The sequence below is a fragment of the Aethalodelphis obliquidens genome, unplaced genomic scaffold (genome assembly GCF_003676395.1).
Source record: "Aethalodelphis obliquidens isolate GAN/ISIS:26980383/991018 unplaced genomic scaffold, ASM367639v1 scaffold58, whole genome shotgun sequence".
NCBI lineage: Eukaryota > Metazoa > Chordata > Mammalia > Artiodactyla > Delphinidae > Aethalodelphis > Aethalodelphis obliquidens.
In genome coordinates, this window is record NW_020838002.1 from 9411992 (window position 1) to 9433665 (window position 21674).

Here is a 21674-nt window from a genome sequence, read left to right on the forward strand (position 1 = left end):
GGGGCTCGCGGCGGCTCGGCGCCGCCCGGCCCAGCCCGCAGCCCGCGCCGGCGCCGCCCGGCCTCGCAGCTCAGCTCGCTGCCCCAGCCTTGCAGCCGCCCCCGGGGAGCAGCTGCCGCCGAGCCCGGGGCGCCCAACCTTCGGTCCCCGACTCCAGTCCCGCCTGACGCGCTTGCGGCGCCCCTGCCCCGCGCGACCCACAGAGCGCACTGCGCCGTTCACTTTGCATTGTAGCGTTTTATTGTTTTCTCGAGTTTTTGTCGTTTCGTCTCGCTCCAGAGCGAAAAGTGAAAACCTGAGGTGGAGCCCGCGGGCCGGAAGAGCAAAGCCCGGGCGCAGGGGCCGAGGGGCTGGCGGGGTGGGAGCTCCTCCAGGGATCGGGGCCCTCTCCCGCAGCCAAGGACCCCCCAAGCCCTGTACAATATAGATGCTCATGTAAAATGAAAAAAAAATTAAATGCTATGAGTTAATCTCTAAATATTATGTACACAGCAATGTACACCTTTGAATAAATTAATACCAATTTGCATATTCTGGGAACCTTAAAGCTTATTTACACAAATTACCATTTATTTCATAAATATCTTTTTTTTTTTCACCCTGGGGACTCAAGGCAGAAGTGCCACTCCCTCTGCTGACCCAGGGGTGGGAGGGGCGCCTGTCTGGGTGAAGAGGTGGAAGGACTAAAAGAACAGGTTCCTCTCAGCTCAAGTCTACACTGACTTGAATCTTCACTGACCCCAGCACCCCTCACCCCAGATTCTCAAGCGGTCCCAGCCCGAGGCTAGGGGTTCTGGGGCTCCCCCGCCTGACGCCTGCACCTTCTGGCTCCCGAAGAGCCAGCCTCTGGCTGGGCCAGGGACGAGGACTCCCCACAGTGCTGGAGGACCCGGAGAGGGCCCCGCCGATGACACCTTGACACGGGAGCAGGCTTGGACCAAATCCAGTGGCTCCAAAGCGACTGCGTTCCTGGCAGCTGGATTCCTTCTGAAGCCCAGGGAAGTGTCCCAGGCCCTGGCTGGCTGATCGGGGCTTCATTCCAGCCTCTGCAGCCCGCTTTTTCTCCTTTATTTAAATAAATACCCATTCTGTGCTGTACACGTCCCAAGCAGCAGGGGCAGGCAGCTCAGGAGGCCTGCGCGGCAGCGGAGCAGCTGAGCAGCCCCTCACTTGGGCGACTCCCTGCCGGGCGAGAGGGCTCGCTGGCTCTCCAGCCCACTCACCAGCCTCTGGATGCTCTGCAGTTCACTGGCTGCCTCTTTGGCTGAGCCGCTGGGCGACAGGGCCCCGCGGGGCGGGGCCCCCGCTTTGCGGAGAGCCAGCTCGGGCGGCGGGCTGGGCTCCCGGCTGTTGCCGCCTGCAGCCTTGGAGCCCTCGGCCGCCAGCCCAGTAGTGAGGAGGCTAGTGCTAGGTGGGATGGTGACTGGGATCTGGTAGGGGCTGAAGCGCAGGCGGGGCCGGGCACTGCCCAGAAAGGGACTCCGGGATAGGGAGCCTGCGGCAGCAGCGGCAGCCGCCGCAGCACTAGTGGCTGGCAAAGCGGAGGCCGCCGCGGCAGCAGCAGCCATGTAAGTGTAGGGGTAGGGGAAGAGGCCTCCGAAAGTGGGCATTGGGATTCCCTGGAAGAAACAGAACAAGACAAGGGTTAGGCATCCTGCCTGAGGTGTTTCTGCAGGTGATCTGGGCTCTAGGGGTGGTGCTACAACTGGAAATCCTTGCCCTACAGTTTTTAGGAATATGAGACCAGAGCTCACATGACCGTAATCCCCCAAAAGCACAGGTAGGCATGAGCCGGTATGCCTATGGCCAAACCCAGTCAGAAGGGGAGCTCACTTCAGGTTATGACGCACAGACCTGGCACCATCAAGCTCTGTGCCAGGTACTACAATCGGAGTATGGGAAGGCCATTACAGGCAGCTGAACTAGCATGGGCCTTGAGGGAGGAAACAGGGCTGGCACAGGGCCAGGTGGCCAGTAGGCATCTTTGGCTGTGCTGGGAGGGAGATTCTGCTCACTTAGAACAGTGTCCTCCCCAGCCTTTCTATCCGCAGGTGCCCCGCGGGGCAGGGGAAGCACAGGCGAGGGGCGGGGTGGGGGCCGGGGGCCTTTGTAAATTCTCCCTCTGCCTGCCCACCTGCTCAGGGGTCTCCTGCCTGGACCAGGAGAAGGATCCAGATGCCAATCAGTTTATAAACTGGCCTGAATACAAAGGACTCCTGGCGGCACCTAAGTGGCAGCTGAGGAAGGAATGCAAGGCCTTTGCCTGTGGAAAGCACAGTAGCTGGGAAACCCTGGACAAACACTGCCTGAGTCCCTGAGGCCCGACTTTTGGATTATCTGACCTTTGAGATAATGTTCACTCCACAGAGTATGTGGGTATGGGGAGGAGGGCAGGAGCTGACTGGGCTGGGCTTCCGGGGAGCCTCCGGCCTGGCTCAGGCAGGGAGAACGAAGAGAAGTAGCTTAGTCAGGAATGAGAAAATATCCTTCCTGAGAAGGTCAAGCCCTACTGAGCATTCAGACATGGTGTCTCAGAGGAAGGAGGGAGGCTTCAGATCTCCCAGGTTTGGGCTCTTCCTGATGGCCAGAGGTGAGCTATCCTGGCTTGAGAACTTAACCATTAGCCGTCCACCAAGTGATGCGTCCTGAGTGCTGAGTACTTCTGCCCTGGCCTTACACCTGTGACCAGGCTGTGTCTAGAAGCCCTGACTTCCCTGTGACCTCTCTGATGCCCATGCTTATCACTAGAATTTGTCTGAGGAGGAGGCATCACATACACACCGACTCAAGGGTGCAGATTAAACCTCCAGGCCCTGAACTCCATTTTCTGGAGGCTTCCTTGCCAGCTCAGATCCCCAGATAGGTGATGTTAGTGCCTCAGACATTCACTCCACACGCCCCCGACGCTGAGCTCTATTTAGAACTCATTTCAGAATCCCCTCCCCCACTTTAAAAATATTTGCTTCTGAACCAAAGGAGCCTTCTCAGATCTGAACTCCTATTTTCCTTCCCTTAAGATAAGATCTCACGGGTTCAATTTGCCAGAAACCTCAGAGGGAGGAAAATGAATGTAGAGATTCCAAATCTTTCCACAGGGAATATTCCACCCAAGCAACCAAAGAGGCCGCTCTCCCCATCAGATCTTCTTATTTTGCTGCTGGCCACAGTTTCATAAACTTTCCCCTGGGAGCTCAGAATTTCAACTTGGGCCTGGGGAACCGAGCCCCTCGTCTCTGAGACATGTGGCTGGGAGAGTTGGGAAACCCGGTGTGGGGGAAGGGAGAACCCAGTCCTTTGTCAGGGCAGAGGACTTCCTGGGGGGTCTGAAAGGGGCCAGAGACATCTGGGAGGTGGGTCATTTGGGTGGTCAATTATCCAGAACATATTTCAAATTTTCCTACTCCTTTTGTCCAGCCACCTTAGCCTTTCAGGGACTGACAGTGAGCCAGGGATCTTTGTTCCCAAGAAAAATGTCCTGAGGCAGGCCAGGAAAGTGGACTTACAAAAAGCCCGGGGCAGCCCCAGTCTGCCATAGCAGAAAGAGTCTAATGGGTTACACTCTATGCTAGGGTTATAGGGAAGGAAATAGGCCCAGAGAGGGTCAGGGACTTGCCCAAGGTCACACAGGAGTCAGAAGCAGTGCCCTTGCAGACCCTGGACCTAACAGTCCTAGTCTCCCTGAACCTAGGTGTGCTCCAGAGGGTCCATTGGGTCTCCCCAGGAGGGAGTCCTTGCCGGCTGGAAGCACTGGAGCGCCTATGGCATCCTCAAGCCCTATGCCTGCCTCCTCTGCCCACCTCAGTCCTCCTCCCTCCATCGTGCTGCCACCAGCTCACAGGCCTTACCTGAGATGCCAGCATGTGCTGGGAGAGGTGGAACGGGAAGGGCCCGGCGGTGCTTGCCGCGCTGGCTGCGGGACCCAGCCCGCCTGCGTCCAGCCCGGTGGCTGTCCCTGGTCCGCCACCTCCTCCGCTGCTGCCGCCTGCCACCGAGGCCAGTAGGTGGCCCATGCCCATGGCGGAGAAGGCGCCGGGGCCCATGGCGAACTGTCCCGGGTGCAGAAAGAGCGGCTGGCCGGCCCCCAGAGGCCCGAAGAACTGCTGCCCGTGCAGGTGGCCGGAGAAAGCCAGGCCCGGCAGGTGTCCGGCGCCCAGGGGGGACGCACTGTCTGTCTGCACCACCAGTGGCGCCAGGCCGGGATCCTTGCCCTCGCCGGCCTCCTTGCGCCCCTCGTCCTTCCGCCGGGCTTCGGCGCGCTCCTTCTCTAGGCTCCGCAGGCCAAACAGGCCGTCCCCGCCGCTCTCGGCCGGCTCCTTGGCCCTCTCGGGGCTGCGCCGCTCCCGGGCGCGCTCGGGTTCGGTCAACCGAGGGGGGCTGTCGCCGTCCAGGGCCGGGCTGCGGCCTAGCGCCTGCCCCGCGCGCTCCTCGCTCAGCCTCTCGGGCTCTGGGTCACTGTCCGCGGCGCACGACTTCTCCTCGGCTGCGGGGAGAGAGGACGCGCGGGGTTACGGCCTGGGAGAGACAGGCGCGAAGCCTCTCCCGGTGTCGGCGCCGGGCCGGAGAGACGTGCGAAAGCCTGCTCTCGGGGAGGCCAAGTCGGAGGAGCTTCTAGGGGCTCGTCGGGCTAGGGGCAGTTGTAGGTCACCTCATCCAAGACCCTTTATGTGCAGTGGGAGAAAGTGAACCCGGTAGAGAAAACCTTACTGCGCCAGAGTCACCCAGCGCCGGGGCCCTACCCCGGAGCCCAGCAGGATCTGCGGGCCACCTGGGACCGCCCTCACAGGAGAGTCCTGGGTTAGAGCCCTCCCAGGCTCACTGCTGACGCTTCTCCCAGGCCTTAAGTTAGCCGGATGTGGAGCACCGAGCCACCTGGCGCCCGGTGGACACCCTCCCCTTCTCTTCCCCGCCAGATCCGCACCTCTAGTCCGGTGCAGGCGCAGGGGACTAGGCGCTGTCCCCGGGGAGGGTGGCGGTTCCCGCGCGGGGGGAGGGTCGCAGGACGAGGCGTCCGACTCGGCACCGTCGCGCTCTGGCTTGCAGTGCTCCTCGTACAAGCGCAACGACGGCAGCGTTAGCTGCTTCCTGGGGATAAGCGGACGGAGCGGGTCAGAGCGCAGCGCAGCACCCCCACCGCCCCCTTCCACGTCCTGTTCCCCCAGGCACCGCCATAGGCCGGTCCCGTACACCCTCACCTTTTCTCCCGCCGGCCATTCCCGGTGTCCCGGAAGCCCTTGGCAAACGGGTTGTTGTCAATCTTAAGCTGCGTGATCTGCGGGGACCGAGGGGGTGGCGCCAGGTCAGGATGCGGCTCTTCCAGCCTGGCCTGGGGCACCCGGAGGTCAGCGGCTGCCCACCCAGAGGAGAGCCCGGGGAGTGCACACTTGGTACCCGCCCACCTGGGATAGGACGCTCCAAGCCACAAGGCAAGGTGAGGCCGGCGGGCGGGCCTCGAGGAAAGCGACCTCCAAAAACCTTATTCGAGGCATAATCCCTCAACTTGCACACACAAGCCCAAAGCTCTGCGGCCAGAGTCGAAATCCGTCCAAGCGTGCACACAGGCCCACGAGGCCACTCAAGTTAAACTAACCCGCAACCTGAGCAGGGCGCAGACAGCAGAGCACACGCAGGTCAGCAGACACACACAAAGTCAACCACACTCACGGGCCGCGCACATGCAAGTACACACGGGCAAAACAAGCGCCCAGGAAACCAAACGAATTCACACGCCTCCACACGAATCTAAGGCACTCCAAATGGTGCGCGCATATCCGCGTGGGACAGACACAAGGACGGAAAAAACGACCGGCAGGACACTCAGACACTGTCGTTCACCCGAGAGTCGTGCACACGGGCACAGGCCTAGTGGGGTGGTGATTTGCCTCTCTAGAGAGAGGGTGTAGAAGGGCAGCAAGCAGAAAAGGCCCTTTCACTTGAAGGAAAAGCCTCTAAGCACCTCCCAAGGGGTCCCGGGCCTGGACTGACCCAGAGAGGGATGGCGGGGTGGGGGCTGTCACCTGTCCCGCCCTCTGGCTCCCCCAGGAGAGTGAAAACTGGGCCCCCTGTTCCTAGCGTTGGGTTCCTAGCAGCAGGAACGCCTGGGCAGATTGCCTCCGGCGCTCTCTTTTCATTTCAATTCCCATCCCTGAGCCAAGAAATAAACGAATAAAATGTAAAAATGTCAGCACGGCCCCAGAGTCTCCGCTAATTGCTAAGTAAATATCCCCACCCCAACGAGTGCCCAGCTGCTCGCGCGCCCGGGGGAGCTCGTGGGTATGTGTCGCGGGCTTGCGAGAGAGCCTGGGGGATTTCGGTGGCTGCTGCGCTTACAGACGTCAGGCTTGGTGCTCGGGAATGGGCCGTGAGGGAGCCGGGGGCTGCGGGCAGGTGTGAGTGGAGGGCTGGAACCTGCACGTGGGGAGGGCGTCGGTGGAGGGGCTGGGACCGCCGCCGGTCCCGCGCACCTTGTCGTTCTGGTAGGCAGTGACCGCGATGAAGTCGGTCTCAGGGAACACGTAGGTACGAAAGGTGCTGTAGGGCAGCTTCAGGATGTCGTTGGCTCGCACGATGTGGAAGCGTGGTTGGTACTTGTGCATGGAGTTCAGGATGGTCTGCGGGGAGGGCGCGGGTCAGCCGACAGCACCCCCCCCCCCACCCGCCAGCCTGTGACCCGAGCATTTCTGTTCTCTGGGGACCCGACCTCTTTCCATCTCTCTCTATCTCTCTCAGGGTTTTGCCTTCCCCATTCCAACCCCCACCCTTCCCCGTTTTCTCCTGTCTTCTCCGCTTTTTTTCGCTCCTATATTACTTTTTCTTTTTTCTCTCATTTTTCTTCATCACAGTTTCTCTCCATTAAAAAAAAATTTACCCTAGTTGAAAACAGAAATAAAACAAAATAAAAACTCCTACAATGCCACTCTTAACCTCTCTTCCTGGGCTCACTGCTAAGACCCTAGTAACGCCACGGAGAGAAGACTGGGACCTTCGAGGGCTCACCGACTGCCCTACGTTCGGACAGGGAGTCCCTTCTGCCCCATGAACTTCCCCCCTCCCATTCGCTGGGGCCCTCGCTCAGGCAGAAACGATGAGAACCCCAAACTCCCTCCTCCTGGTCGGGCAATCTGCCTGTGGGAGGAGGGAAAGGAGTCTCAGAAAAGGTATGGAGGGGGCTGTTTTAACTTTTAAATCTCCACATTTGGGGAGAGGGATGGGAACCCAGGTCTTGTTCACGGGGAAGGGTGAGGACAAGCTGAGGTCCTGGGCAGGGCTTCCAAGCTCAGAACCTAAAGACCAGCGGCTGCACGACCCAGTTCCGGCCACACCTGCCTCCCGCTGGACCCTAGGAGGGGCTTTGGAAGGCCTGAAGAGAGCTGAGGCTGTGAGCAGCCTGGAGCTTAGCGGCCCCCAACCCCCCCATTCTCCAGGCTTGCAGAGCAGAGCCCTCTGGGCCCAGGCCCAGCCGGCATAGGCCACAGGGCTGTGACCTGGGCAGGGGCACCCTGCAGGTTCGGCAAGCGTTCCCCTCCGGGGAATCCTGCGGTCTCCTCGCCTCCCCCCAGCCCCTGCAGTGCCGGGTGCTCAGTGTCTGACCCCCATCTGCACAACCACCCTGCACTCACGAAGCCGTGCTTGTCGGAGATGTTGTTGGTCAGCTTCAGCTTATGGAAGGCCACCGGCTTGGCCATCCACTGCTCTCCCGTGGCCGGGCTGTCCGGGTGGATGTACATCCGTTTGGGCATCTCTGGGTCGGCCTTGCCCGCCACCATCCAGCGCGAGTTATGGAATTTATACCGGCAGTCATCAGCGGCCACGATGTCCATCAGCAGGATATATTTGGCCTTCTTGTCCAGGCCGCTGACTCGCACCTTGAAGGGAGGAAACATCCTCCTGCAAGAAAGGGAAAGATGGAGACGTCATGGGAGCCGGCTCTCTGTCGGAGGCCCCCCCCACACACCATTGCCTGGCACTTCCCCACCTGTGTTCCGCTGTTGTCCCTGCTCTCCCCCTTAATACTGCCTGGGAGACACCACCTGCGGTTGTTATTCCTGGGAGACCCCATTTCTGCCTGTCAAGACCCTCTCCTATTATAAGGCTTCCCATCGGCCCTATGCTCAGACCTAGTGATCCTCTTTCTCCCTCATCTGAGATGAAAGCTGAGGTTTCAAGAGAGAAATCCAGGGCCTTTATAAATACACCCGCTTCTCTTGACTCTCCCTGAAATCCGTTCAGGGGATATATCCACTTGGGACCGAAGCTCTCAGAAATAAATTCGGATGTTGTTTGTTTGGGGGAAGGAACTGGGTTACAGCGCCGAACAAGGACCCTGACCCTGAAGTTCGGGGGAAGAGGGTGAGCCTGAGGTCTGGATTCTCCGTATCTGAGTCAAAGGCTTGAGTGGTTGGGGATTGTAGTTTTCTTCCGGCCTTAAGGCCTAGGGCGACGTGAGCGTCTGGAGGTCCTCGCTCCTCGGCGCGGACAAGGCTCCAGGCCGGGTCAGGCTGCAGCTGGGCCGGTTCGGGGCTCGCTGCCGAGAACGCAGCGACCGGCGGGAACCAGTGGGCCAGCCTGGGCCTAGCAGGGTGCGAGTCTCATTCTGGGCTCCAGGGTCGGAAGAGAGTGCGGGAGACGCTGCATCTGCCCGGAGCACCGAGCCAAACTCGCAGGCAGGAGAGCGAGGCCGCGGGGCTGAGTTGCAGCCGAGACCGCTGGAGAGCAGCCAGGGCCGAGCCGCGGGGCCTCCTCGGCTTTGGGACTCATAACGATTGGGGCTATTTTGCAGGAGCATATTTTCGTTTTCATTTGGGAGATTTCGATGCTTTGGTTTAAAAAAATTCGTTCGCTGCCAAATAAGAAAAGTCAACTTGGTTGTCTAAGCGTGGTGCGGGGGCCCGAGCGAGCAGGGAGCCGCGAGCGGCGGGCTCGGCGCTGGTGTGTGCTGTCGGGTGCCCCTCTCGCCCACCCGCGCGCCCTCCGGCCAGCCGGCTGCCCTACCTCCCGGACTTGGTGATGACCATCTCGGTGCCCAGCTTGTGGAACTGGTCCCACAGCTCCTTGGCCTCCAGCGTCACCTTGGGGTCGTCCTCCACCTCGTCCTCGGGCTCCAGGCTCTTAAGCGAGCGCAGATGCGCAGCGGGCGGATGCGGGCCGAGTGCCGAGACGTGCAGCCCCGCCTCGGCCGCCGCCGCCGCCGCCGCAGCCGCCGCCGCCGCCGCCCCCGCCAAGCCGGGGTCGGGCAGAGGCTTGGCCAGCGCGCCGGGCGGCAGTGCGAGCGCCGGGAAGAAGGAGGGCTGCGCCGCCGCCAGAAAGGCGGACATGGGGAAGTCGGCCGGCCGTGGCGCGTGAAACGGGTGGTAAGCCATGGCGCTGGCCGCCAGCGCCGGCTCTCTCATCGGGACATCCGGCCCAGGCGCCCGGGGGCCGGGGCCGGGGGCGCGCGGCTCGGACCCCCGGCCCGGGCGGCGGCGCGCGCGGAGGAAGGGCGACCCGGGTGGCAAGCGCGGTGGCAGCTCCTCCCGGTTCCCCGTCCGGCGCACGGCGAGGGACGCGGGGCTCTGGGCGCGGGGGCGGCGGGGGCTCTGCGCGGGGCTGGGCTGGGCTGGCCCGCTCCGGCGCCGGGGACCACGCGCGACTGGTTAGATCTTGTCGTGATCTCTGGAAAACTGTGACTATCTCACATGTCCTGCCCTGCTCGGATCCCCTGCGCTAACGAGCCAGGCCCCCCTTGATTGCTGATTTTACGCTTTTTGGACCAATTGTGGGTCTCCGGGGGCGGGGTTTTGACAGCTCAGGCCAAGCTCCGGCCGGGAGGGGGGGCCGGGGAGAAGGTGTCGGAAGCCTCAGCAGTAAGAAAACATGTCAACAGAATAAAATATTAACCAATGACGGGCCAGCGAGCCCCGAGACCCCTCCCCCTGCCCCGGCCCCCACCCCGCCGCCCGCGCCCGCGGTTGCCTGCGCCCGGACAGGAAAGCGCAGCGGGCCGACCCGACTTGCCGAAAGGGCCTGAGGCGGGGGGCGCCCGGGTCCCAGGGCCCTGGGGAAGGACCCCCAGCCGCAGGCCGCCCCAAGTGCAAAGCATTGACACGGCCCAGAGAGGAGAGGGGGCGCCCTCCTTCTCCCGCGCCCGGCGGCCCGGCAGCTCTGGCCCGCGCCCCAGCTTGGCCTCCGACCCCGCTCCCGGCCGTGGCGTCGCCCGGGCCCCTGCACTCCGGAGGGAGGCTGCGGGTGCTGGAAAGAGAGGCCGGTGGGCGGGCGAGTCGGGAGGCGCTGGCTGCCGAGGTCCCGGAGCGGAACCCAGGTGGCGGGAGCCGGTGAGTGGAGCCGTGGCAGAGCCCTGGAGGGGCCGGCGTGGGCGGGAGCGGGACGCGGCCTTTCACTCGGGAAACGCGGGGACCCCTTAGCCCGCGCCTCCCCTCACAGGAAGACTCAGGAGGAACCGGGAGTTCCGGGAAAACCGTGGACTCAGCCCCGTATCCGCCTGCGTCCCCGACCTAAGCAGAGCTCTCCCACTGCCGGGAGAGCGGGTCCTCGGGGCTGGGAAGGTGTGAGTGCACCTTCCGCCGAGTACAGGGCGGCAAGGCGCGGGCGGATCCAGCCCCCAGGTTCTTGACCCGCGACCCAACGAATTTTCGCCGCATCCGGTACCAAAGACACAAGTATCCCTCATTCTAAACACCGGCATCCTCTCTCCTCCACTTTCCTAGAATTTGTTTCCAGCTCTCGAAAGCTCACGTCTCCCAGGTTCAGTAATGCCGAGTAACGAGTGTGGGGGTCTGAGCGTCTGTGCGCACCTGCGGTTGAGCCTCCACCCCCACCCCCTCCTACCCACGCCTGCCGCAGTCGTTCTCAGGCACCACCAGTATTGCCTCCCGCCCTTGGGGTGTGTATGTGTTTGTGTGTGTGTGTGTGTTTCGCGCCCACTGTGGTGGTGCCTTCTGTGCGCAGCGGGAGCCGAACTTAAGGCGTGCGCCCAGTGAAGCGGCTACACACCTGCCTCGAATCAGTCTCAGGCCTGACACTGATTCCTGGAGGTCGCGTTCTGAAGGCAAGACGGACCACGCACTAGACACGGGTGACACTCCTGCCCGCACAACCAATGCAAAGGCGGGTGAGTTCTGCCGGAGCGGGTTTGCGCCGGCGTTGTGGGCGCGTACAGCCCACATCAAACAGTGTCCCATCCGCTGCGCACACCAGTCGCGGGGAATCCTGTCGCTGCACACGCCGACCTGCCGTGTAAAATCTTATCACCCCGGCAGTGCGGGTTGGGGATCGGCCGGAACGGTTTGGCCTCCCCGAACTTTTTTTCTACTTTTCTGAGCGGACCCCGGAGAGCTCGCTACCCCCCTACCCAGCGTGCAACAGGGCGCCGCCCCCAAAGGGTTTTTCTTCACGACCTCACTCTCTACTGGGTCGCTCCTCTCTTAGTGCCTCCTCTCTGTCCAGAACGAATCTTCGACTCCGCGCTGCGCAGTCTATGCAGCCGGGGCAGGATCCGTTGCAGCTTTGCACAGGCGAAGTCCTGCCGGCTCCGTCTTAGGCGAGATGTTGCCCCTGGGGATGGATGTGTGTGGACAGGTTTGAGCAGTTGGTGAGGTGACCAGATAATAGCCAGGGCAGCGTTCCGGAGCCAGGAATCCGGGCACAGGCCTGGGAATCCGTGCATGCACTCGCAAAGTCGTGTGTGTACACGTACTTTCGAACTTGCAAGAATGGCGTGTAGTACACCTAAGTGTGTGCGATTTGGACATTTTCCTGGAGAAGGTCTGTAGCTGGTCCGGGGTCCAAGGCCCAGGCAGTCTGAAACACGCTGGTACGGGTTGTTCGCCCAAGAAACCCCGCGGAGACGATGCAGCGGCTGCATTTGGGGACCACAATCCCACCTGGCCACAAGCACTGGGCCACGGACCTGCCCTCCGGCGGCCACAGGCTCTTTCCCGGCCCGGACCCCATCATCTGCCCTGCCCCGTCGTCCCGCAACCAACCCGAGGTCGCTACAGCCGCTCTTAATATTCCGAATTTCCATCCCCCTATACCCCTACCCCCAACACCTCCAGCCAAACTCTCCAGCGAGGAATATCCTTGGCTCAACGAAAACCCGCGAAGGGGAGGCCCGGGAGGCCCTGGTGCTGCGCCGCGCGGCGCCCATGTCCCGCTCGGCCCCTCCCCCACCACCCCCCGGGTCTGACCCTCCTCTTCCCGGGGACAGGCGCCTCTGGGGGGTCCCCGGGGGCTGAGAGTGCGTGTCTCTTTAAGAGGCCCTGGGGGGCGCCTCGCGAGCCGCCCGGGGCTGGAGGGGGAGGGCACGAGCGGGGGCGGCTGGCGCCAGGCAGCCGAGGCTCCACAGCAAAGCTCCGGCCCCTGTCACTTCGCATCGGCCGGGCCCCGCAGACAGGCGGGGGACGCGCGCTCAGCCGCCCCTCCCTCTCCTAGGCCGTCCAGGGCCCGGGCGTCGGGCGGGCTCGGGCGTCGGGCCTCCGGCCCGTTGCACGCGCTCAATTAGCTCTGTGCTTCCCGCAACCCGGAAATCGGGCGGGGGCGGCCTGGGCCGGGTGTGGCCGTGGTCCCGAGCCTGGCCGGGCTGCTGTCCGTCCTTGGCCCCCCGTAACCTTTCGCGGGGTCAAGGGCCAGTGCTGGGACCTTCCCGGAATTGGTCCCCGCCGGTGTCTTGGTCTGTGTGACTGGGCGTGGATCTGCGTGCTCCTGCGTGGAGTGATGGCTTGGTGTGTACGGTCCTGTGGCAGAGGGGACGTGCGTCCGGGCAGCGGGGCGCTGGCGTGAGACTGGTACTGAGTGCGCGGTGGTTCATGAGTGTGCCCGGGCTAAGCTCGGGTGCCGTGTGTGGCCCTATGCTGGTGACCAGTAGTGGAGGTGCCACTGGGCGCGTCCATCCTCGTCTTGGCCTGTGTGTGTAGGAAGAAGGGGAGGGGAGAATAGACAGAGTTGCTCCTCATCCCCGGCTTCCCGGCCGGACCCGCGCCTCCCGGAGCCTTGGCGCCAGCCAGCCCCGTTTAGTGGCCGGCCCGGCTCCCCCGCGGTCCCGGGTCTGGCTGGGGTGGGGGCCGCGGCCTCGATGACCCCGGCCCGCAGCGGCCCGGCCTGTCCCGTCCACTTAGACAAATTGCGGCTGACAGGCTCGCAGTCTCTCTGGAGTCGCCGCCCGTCCGTCGCCTCCCTCCCGACCCAATTACCCCGCGCAGGGTCGGGCCAAGTGGCTGGGATGGGGCGGGGGGCTCGGGGAGAGCGGGAGGCGCGACCTCTTCCCGGCTGCGTTGTGGCCCAGGCCTTGCGCCCGGACAGGCGGCGGGGCTACTTCTTCGGATCATGTCCCTGGAAGTGCCTGGGCAGCACGGCCTCTGCGGCCCAGTCCCCAGTCTTCCAGGCTGACGCGAAAGCAAGGCCCAGGCTGGCAGCTCTGGCGCGGGACAGCCCTGGCCCTTGAGGGTCGTCGCTGTGCACCTGAGGGCAAGCAAGGTCACAGGGCCCGGCAACCCAAGACTCATCCCTGACGGATTTGGGACGACTTCCCCAGAGTTTTGGGGATTCCATAACCCTGAGAGCTCCGGACTACTCTATGCTCTGGGGTCGAGGTCCTCGGTTCGCAGCAGTCCGCTTGGGACACAGGGGTCGGTAAAAGTGAGGTGCACATCTGTGAACCTGCCAGTGCGTGGACGAGCACGGGTGTGAGGTCATGGGTGTGGGTGCCTGGGATCGTGGCAGAGTGAACAGGCCACGCTGCTGTGTGGCTTGAGAGGGGGCAAAGCACAAAAAGGACCCCCCTAGGACCAGCCCACCTGCGAGAGAGGGGCGGGGCTGGCCTGCGCGCGCTCACCAGGCTCGATTAGCTTTCGCAGAAACGCTTTCGCCTGGAGCAGGGCCATGATTCCCTGGAGCAGCTTCGGGGGTAGTTCTCGACAATCCGGGCGGGCTCCGGCGTCGCCTCACCTGCCCTCCCTCTCCCCGCCAAAGAGCTACCTGGCCTCCGGTCAGCCTCTGGGCCTCCAACCAATCTTTCGCTTTTTTGACCTGCAGCTTCCTCTTTGCTTCCTTGGACCTTGTTGCTTTTCTCCGCTGGGTGTGCTCCCCTCCCCCCACTTTACAGATGAGCCCAGAGGTGCAGTAATTTACCCGAGGCCACACAGCTACCGGTGGCAGAGCTGGGATGGGACCCAAGGACCTTAAGAAACAGCAAGGCCACTCCTTAGAAGCTGGTGATGTCATTGCTGTCCCACTAGCTACACCTGCTCCTGCAGCAATGCAGTACTGAGACTCCAGGGCCCCACCCTCAGGCTGGGCTCTGACTTTGAATACAAGACAGTACAAGATGCTCTTCCCTTTTGCCCCCAGAGTTCCCAGCTCTAGGTCTGCAGGAGGGGGCTGCCTTCTCAGTTACACGGGGACAAAGGAGCAGCTGTAAAGCTAGCCAGGGGCCAGGGCTGGACGCTGTTAGGAGTAGGGAATGGGGGTGAGTGGCCTCAGAGTCTTGGACTGTGTGCGGGCCCAGGACAGGGAGGTCAGTGCAGAATGCAGTTCCTCTAAGGGAACTGGCCTGGGCATGTGAGGCAGCATGGAGCAGACAGGGGTCAGCAGATTAGCTGCGTGACTTCTTAACCTTGGGTGAGGCTTCTTTCAGGCTCAGGCTTCTCATCTGCAAAATGAGAACCGAATAGCGCTCTTTTGGGTGCGTTCTAGTTTAGAGATTCCCTGATCTGTGAAAATCAGAAAACTCAGCAGTGAGAAACCATTTCCAGTCTTAGACCGGCAGCTGCCTGCTCTGGCCTCTGCTTGCTTCCAGAGGAGCCGACACTAGTGTTTGACAGAGCGCCGTGCACCTGAATTTACCTTGGGACCACTGGGCCATTTCTCCAATCAGTCCCAGACAGTGCCCTCCCTCCCTGAGCTGCCACCCCAGCTACCATCAGCCTCCTCGCAAACCATGAAGGTATTTTTTCCTCCATCAAGTTGAGAGAAAGTCCATAGTGATTGCCTGTTGAGCAGGTAGGGCTGTAAGAATCAGGGAGGTCACATGGCTTCCTCAAGGTCACCTGGTCAGGCCACAGTTAGATGCATGTTCCGACGGCCTCCTAGGGTGATGCCATCATGGGGGTCTGCTGGGGCTGCTCGGGGTGAGGTGGACCTTGCCCTGGGTGTTATCTCTAGAGGACAGGAGGCTGGCTGCTCCCGGGCCAGTGGGCAGTAAAGCCCCCCACCCTGGGGCCCAGTCTCACTTCCAGCTGATTACAGGCTGTGGCAGGGTCTATAACCTCTCCAATTAGCCGGGGGCCAGACCCGAGGCCTCTCTGATAACCCCAGCTCCAGTGGCAGCCGCCATGGGGCCAGCTTATCTGGCCTCTCTTATCCTCCCCCTTCCCCCACATACTCAAAGAGTTGCCCTAGCTGTGAGCAGATGAATAACCAGATTGTCCTGCAAGCTCAGCCCTACACCCACCACTTTCCCTGACTGAAGGAGGCCACAGCTGTTTTGCACCCCCTGGAGGGAAAGGGCTGAGCCAGGGAGGACTCCTGGCTCTAAGCTGCCAGCCGGTCCCCTGTGTGATTGGAGAGCGCTCCTGGCTGTCCATCTTTGCCCCATCCACGTGCCCTAGGGTGGGTTCAGAGGGCCTGACCCTTCCTTGAGCTCCTTCCGTGGCCAGTGTGCATAGGCAATCTGGTGGCATGCCCCTCCCTCCCTCCCTGTCCCCTTTTGACTGAAACACTGCTCTGGCTGGGGTGGGGGGTATGCCAGGCACATCAGTGTCTCCAGTTGGGCTGGAACGGGAAAAACCCCGACTGGGCCCAGGCCTCCTTCCGTTCCCAGCATGCCTCACTCTGGCATGTGATTCCTCACCCCGCAGGTTCCCAGGCAGGAGGGACTGGCTTCAGCCACCCTATGCAGGGCCATCTACTCAGCCTTCAGAGCCGAGTGTGATTCAGGTCCCCCTTCTGCTAGCATGCCCAACTGGTCGGGTGGAGGGCACTGAAGATTTAATCTCTCCGCAGGCGCCAGGGTTGGATGGGGTGCGTGCAAAGAGGGCGGGGGCCCTGGAGCTCCCCCGCTCTGGCTGGATGGCTGGATGGCTGGATGGGAAGGCCTGCTTGTTTGTGAACTCAACTCTTCTGTGGCTGTTACATTAAACTTCACCCCAAACCACACCTGGATCAGTGGGTTTCCTTCAATCCTCCCAGGCCTCTCTGGGGTCTCAGGGAAGGCGGGACTGGGGCTACCCCTTTTCACTCCCCTGGCTCCTGTCTCCTTCCTGCCATTCACTTTAGGTCCAGAATTGGGAGGTGGGAGGGGAACCACATCAGGAACTTGTCATCCAAGGTTCCAGCCAGGTTTCCTGGGAGACCCACCTTCACCTGACCACCCGTCACCTTCTGAGTCTGAGGAGAGGTAATGACAGGGAGCCTGTCCAAAAGATGAGGCCAGAGTCTTCATCAGGCTCTCCTTCCCACAGCAGCCCAGGAGCACATGCCAAGGACCTGACCAGCCCTGATGGCCACAGCCAGGGAGGGTCCGGGCCTGGGGTGCCCCCAGAACTCAATGGCTCTGGTAACAGGCAAGAAGGTCAGAGAATGGATTTAAGTCAGACCCTGCCCCAGTTCAAGAGTAAACATCCTCATTCTCCTTCCTCCCCCCTCCCTGACTCCCCCTCAGCTGCACGTGTGGAGCAGGGACACACGGTCAGGCCCACGGGACTCTGCTCAGCGCTTGGAGAGGACCCTGACCCCAGCAACTCAGGGATGGACACCAACTGCAGCGTGATTTATTGAACAAGACGTGCACTTTTTGACAGGGCCTCAGTAACCAGGGTTTCCTTCACTGAACAGTACAGGACCAGGGTAAAAGGGCTTACAGACAAGAAAGACGAATCCTTTCCATGAGCCAAAGGGGAAAGAAAAGAGGAAGGGGGGTTTCTTCTTCCTTCCTCCTTCCCTAATACGCTGGGCCTCAGTTCAACGCCAGAAGGAGGTTGGCCAAGGGAAGCTGGGCAGCGTGTGCCAAAGCCAGGGGTGAGCTGGGGCTGTCGCTCAGGGCCAAAGTGCCCGCCGGACCACCCACCCTCGCCCCACCCAGGCCCCCGGAGGGTTTGGTTAGAAAATACAAAAGCGGGTCCAATGCAGGACATCATGTGCAAACGGAGGAGGGGACGGAGCTTCTGCAGAGTCTCTCTCAGCCACGGCCCCGTTGATGGGGGGCAGAGGTCATGGTGAGCCAAGGTGCTTTGGAGAAGGGTCTCTTCTCAATCCAGGGAGGGGGGGCGGCTGTTGTCACGAAGCTTGGGGAAGGTGGTGGTAAAAGACGAGCAGAGTCCGAAGGGCAGGACCAGGGCGGGGACTTCTCCCCTCCCCCCAGCAGGTGAGTGGGCCAGCCAGTCAGAAGCAGGTTGCTGGTACCTACGGGAAGCTGGTAGGGAAGAGGCTGAGGGGCTGACTCTCGTTGGTGGGCAGTGGAGATCGGTAGCCATCGAAGTTTCTCGGGATGCTGCCACTGGTGGAACCTGAGCTGTTACTCAGAGTCTCGATGCTTCCCTCTCGCTGTAGTTCTGCAAGACAGAAGAGCGGGCCAGGCCCGGTCAGAGTGCAGTCTTGGGGAGGCGGGGGTAGCCCCTGGGCCGGGCTGCCTGCCTTGAGGCACCAATCTGGGTCCATTTACATCCTTCTGCGGGGGAAGGACGGGCCGGGTGGCAGCTCGGGGCACAGGGAGGCTCACCCTGAGGAGGGCGAAGCCCCCTTGGCTGGCGGGCTCCAGTTACCCCCTCATTGTGGGAGCCCCTTTAGCCAGAAGTACAGCCGCCCTGATGATCTGTCTGGACCACACTGCCATACGTGGGGCATGTGCTCAGCCAGCGTGCTCCCCCAACTCCATGAGAGGCTCCTATCCTGGAGCTACAAGTCTGGCAGGAGGGGAGAAGCCAGGACATGGGAAGGACCGACGCTTCCCTACCTGATCTGTCTCCCTCCCCTCCCCTGCCAGGGAGCTTCAACCCTGGCTTAGCCACTCGCTCACTCCTCACTCGTTCTCACCCACACAGTCTGCCTGCTGGCCAGGCCCCGGTCCATCTGCGGCACCTCCTGGAAAGTGACCTGTTTCCCTTCAGGAGGGAATGCCAGGTTTGAGAGGGGCCTACGTGCCTGGAGTGCCTCCTTTCTCCCTTCCTTTGGGCTCCCAAGTGTCCTGGAGGCCCCCCAGAATTTCTATGCTCAGAGTCAACCTGGGAAGCAGGCAGGGAGGCTCCCATCTCCTCCTCTGCCCCTTCCCTGGCGTCAACACAGCCACGCTACCATCTTGGGTATGGCAACTGGCTCCCTCTTGTTCAACTCTGGGCAGCTTTACCCAACTGCCCACCATCTCTTGATCCAAGACAAGCACTGGGGTAGGTGGGCTGGGGATAGACTTCCTGGCATGCCGAATGCAAGGAAGAGAGAATTACTTCTTGGCTTTTTGAAAGTGGCCAGTTCCTATACCCTCTCCCTCACAGTGGGCTCTGAGATGTGGGCACAGACATCCCTGGGCAAACTCTGGGCCCCAAGCCGAGATGTGGGACCCGCAACCTCTCCTTCCCCAAGGTACACCTGCCCGGGACTGAGGGGGTCTTGCATGTCCACCCCAGGAGCCCAGGACCTCAAAGCAGTCATCTGAAACGGCAAGGTGTGCTCGAATGTTACACTTGTCTGGTCTCTTTTATCTCCAGCCTGCACCTGCTCCCTGGCTCCCTGCCACCGTACACACGCAGCACAGCTGGCTTTGGTTAGGGAATGGGTCATGGCCTTTACTCCTGGGCCGGCCATCACCAGTCGGCCAGGAAATAACCACCGACCCCCCCTCCCTGCGGGTGACCCCCAAAGCATCGTGGTGACCCAGTAGAGGCAGCCACAGAACGGGCTGGGGGAGTCTGTGCTGCCCTCCTTCAGAGCAGGCTCCTGGTCCTGTGTGAGGCATGAGGGGCCCTCAGGCTGGAAGGGCCCGGGCCCAGGCTGGAAGGGTGTGTGTGCCTGGACACCAGAACCCCTCAGCTGATGGGGGCTGTGGACACAGGCTACAGGCTTGGTGGTGGCCCCTGACCTCCAAGAGACACTGGCTGCCCCGTTGGGCCCAACCCTGAGATAAGCCGAGAGTTATCTAGATGTGGATCGCCCTCTAGCCTCCCCCTCATTTGGGAGTCCAGGCCATTGTGCCGAGAGAGGGACAGGACAGGAAAGCAAAGAACAGGCCCCAGGATTTCTGTATGGAAGCGTCGGGCCGAGGAGTCTGTGGGAGATCTCTGATTCCAGAGGCCCTGGCCCTGGTGCAGGCTGTCCCAGCACTAGGGGGCGCTGGCAGCAGGGCCAGGAGGGCAGGAGACAGGAGCAGTGGCCGCAGCAAGAGCAGGGGCTTCCTGAGCCAAGGAAGAAAGCCCCACGTGAAGGAGCAGAAAAGGCCACCGGCATGGGGAAGGTCGGCACCTCTCCGGAGCTGGAAGACAGGCCTGACGTTCTGGAGGCCCAGCGCTGGCACATCCCCACTAGCAAGGAAGCCGAGGGGCCGGGAGCCCAGGACCGAGCGTGGCACCCCCTCTGCCCCTCAGCACAGGCCCGCAGGGACCCCACCCCGCGAGTCTGGGCGGACGCCCGTCATCCCATCCTGTGACAGTGCAGGGATGGTTGCCAAAGGGACTTACAAGATGAGTTTGCTGCTCTCGGGGGCCAGGTAGAGCCTGAGCTGTCCTGCTCGTGTTTTCTCTTTACCAGTGAGGCCTGGGACGTGAGGGAAGTGGTCCCATCTCCCAGGGCGACCGAGCTCTGGTGAATTTATGTCCCGTACATCTCCCCGGGCCTCCTCCCTCCTCTCCATGCCCACGGCCACTGCCGGGTTAGGCCTGTGCTTCCTGCCTGGATAAGTTCCAAAGTTCCCTACTGGTCTCCTGCCCTCCAGACCCCCCTCTCCAAGCCACCGCATCCCAAAGCCGGGGTGTTCTGTCTGTAGCACAAACCTCATCTTGCTTTTCCTCTGCTTAAAAATCTTCATCGACTCCTAAGCGTCCTCAGGATAAGGTCTAAACCCCTCAGCTCTATCGAACTGCCTTCCATGACTGACCCGCCCCCCGCAAGACCTCACTAACCTCTCCTGTTATTGCATTTGAGGAACCAGTAATGAGCTTGGGCAGTCTGGGGGCCTCTCCAGGCTGCCTTAGGCCTCTGGGCCGGTGCTCATCCAACTTCCTCTGACGGAAAAGCTCTTCCCAGGCTCCCTAGGCCCCTAGGGCGCCTACTCATCTTCAAAGCTAAGGGCAAGCACGAGCCTGTGCGTTGCCCTGGCGGAGCCGGCCAGGCCCCACTGCGCTGTGTACCCACTCCTGCCCCGGGCCCTCTAGCACACTGTGCACCGCCTGCTCACACGCGTGTCTCCATCCAGGTGGAGGGTCTCTCGGGGGCCAGTTCTGTGCTTTCTCTCTGTATTCCCTAGTGCCAACAGCAGGGCCTAGAAAACAGCTGGTGCTCAAAAAACATTTCTCGAATGAATGAGTGAACGATGTGGTAAGGAGATGTGGCGCTGCTTCTGTGCATGGCTACCAGTACAAGAAGCAGGGGCCCGGCTGGGCCTGGGCACTTTCCTACATGCCTCTGTCAAGTCCCTCTCTCTTCTTCTCGCTGAGACAGGATGAGCGTGTGCAGAAGCGGATGTGGACGTGTTCGAGGGGTGCACACACGGTTGCCCCTCAGGCCACCCAGCCGCCGAGCCCTCAGAGCAAGTGGCAAACGGAAGTGTGTGGCCTTACCTTCCTCCATCCTGAACACATGCTTTGTTACTGTTGGGTTGCTCATGGACGCTGGGCTGTCGGCATTGTTTTTTTTTTCCCTTGTGAAAAGAAGAGCATTGAGGAACCTTTTGGGAAAAGACCCGGACAATGATGGAGAAGTACACTGATCTCTGCAAGCAGGAGGAGAGAGTATCGGGAGGTGTGGGGAAGTCACACTGGGAGGAGGGTAAGCTTGCAGCAGAATTCTGTAGTGACATGCATGTGTAGGGGCCTGGGGACCAGTCTTGGGGGTCCCAGAGATGGAAGTGTCGTGACACAGCCGAGACCCTCTTTGGTGAGGGTGACGGGTGGTGGGGGAGAGGGAAGGAGCCTCTGGCCCATGCAGTGCCGGCTGCGCCCCATGCACGTGGGATGCCAGGAGAGGAAGAGGAGACAGACAAAGGCTGAGTTTTCGGGGACGCCTCCGGATGTTCTGACTCAGTGGCCCAGTTTCTGGCTGCCACCCTCCTCCCCCAATCCCCAGACCCCTGGGTCTGAACAGCTCTCCTGCAGCTGAGGTGGACCTGTGGGGAAAGCCCACCAGAAACCTGCCAGGGCTGCAGGAGAGAGAGCTGGGGGCTCTGTGGTGGGGGACTAAGCAAGCATCCCTGGCAGCCTCCCCACTCAGCAGAAGTAGGTGGATTCTGGCCGGTGGGAAAAAGCTAGCTCTAAAGGAGGCTGCTCTCCAGGCCTCAGAGCGAGGTAGGGGATGAAGAGTAGCTCCTAGACAATGGACTGGACTTGGACAGAAAATCCTATTATGACCTCACATTCTCCAGCGCCTTCGTGCTCCTGGGACGTGGGTGCTGGTCTCCCCACCTTGCAGGCAGCAAAACCAAGGAAGAGCAGGAAGCCATTGGCTCTGGGTACACAACCCCCCACGAGAGAGAACTGGGCCGC

At 61.6% G+C, this 21674-nt stretch overlaps 2 protein-coding genes across 4 annotated transcripts in view; both read right to left on the minus strand.

The window, feature by feature from the left end:
• Positions 1-217: 217 nt before the first annotated feature.
• Positions 218-10985, minus strand: TBX2 (T-box transcription factor 2). The gene is made up of 7 exons (XM_027087301.1): positions 8989-10985; positions 7617-7884; positions 6462-6608; positions 5193-5269; positions 4919-5082; positions 3846-4480; positions 218-1619 (listed from the first exon to the last, which is right to left on the minus strand). Exons 1-7 carry the CDS (start codon positions 9384-9386, stop codon positions 1167-1169), a joined length of 2142 nt encoding a protein of 713 aa, XP_026943102.1. The 5' UTR covers positions 9387-10985; the 3' UTR covers positions 218-1166.
• Positions 10986-16738: 5753 nt separating this feature from the next.
• BCAS3 (BCAS3 microtubule associated cell migration factor) overlaps positions 16739-21674 on the minus strand; it is a 574202-nt gene continuing 569266 nt past the window's right edge. For all 3 annotated transcript variants that reach the window (XM_027087291.1, XM_027087292.1, XM_027087300.1), the window contains one exon: positions 16739-17540. In XM_027087291.1, the coding sequence (XP_026943092.1) occupies positions 17392-17540 (149 nt within the window). In that variant the 3' untranslated portion in view covers positions 16739-17391. The remainder of the gene's footprint in view (positions 17541-21674) is intronic.

Excerpts from the sequence above, each read along its gene's own strand:
- TBX2 (XM_027087301.1), bottom strand. The coding sequence starts at position 9,386 with ATGAGAGAGCCGGCGCTGGCGGCCAGCGCCATGGCTTACCACCCGTTT. Across the intron at positions 6,609-7,616 it reads TCTCCGACAAGCACGGCTTC|ACCATCCTGAACTCCATGCA; the intron begins GTGAGTGCAGGG and ends CCCTCCCCGCAG. Across the intron at positions 1,620-3,845 it reads AGCACATGCTGGCATCTCAG|GGAATCCCAATGCCCACTTT; the intron begins GTAAGGCCTGTG and ends TGTTTCTTCCAG.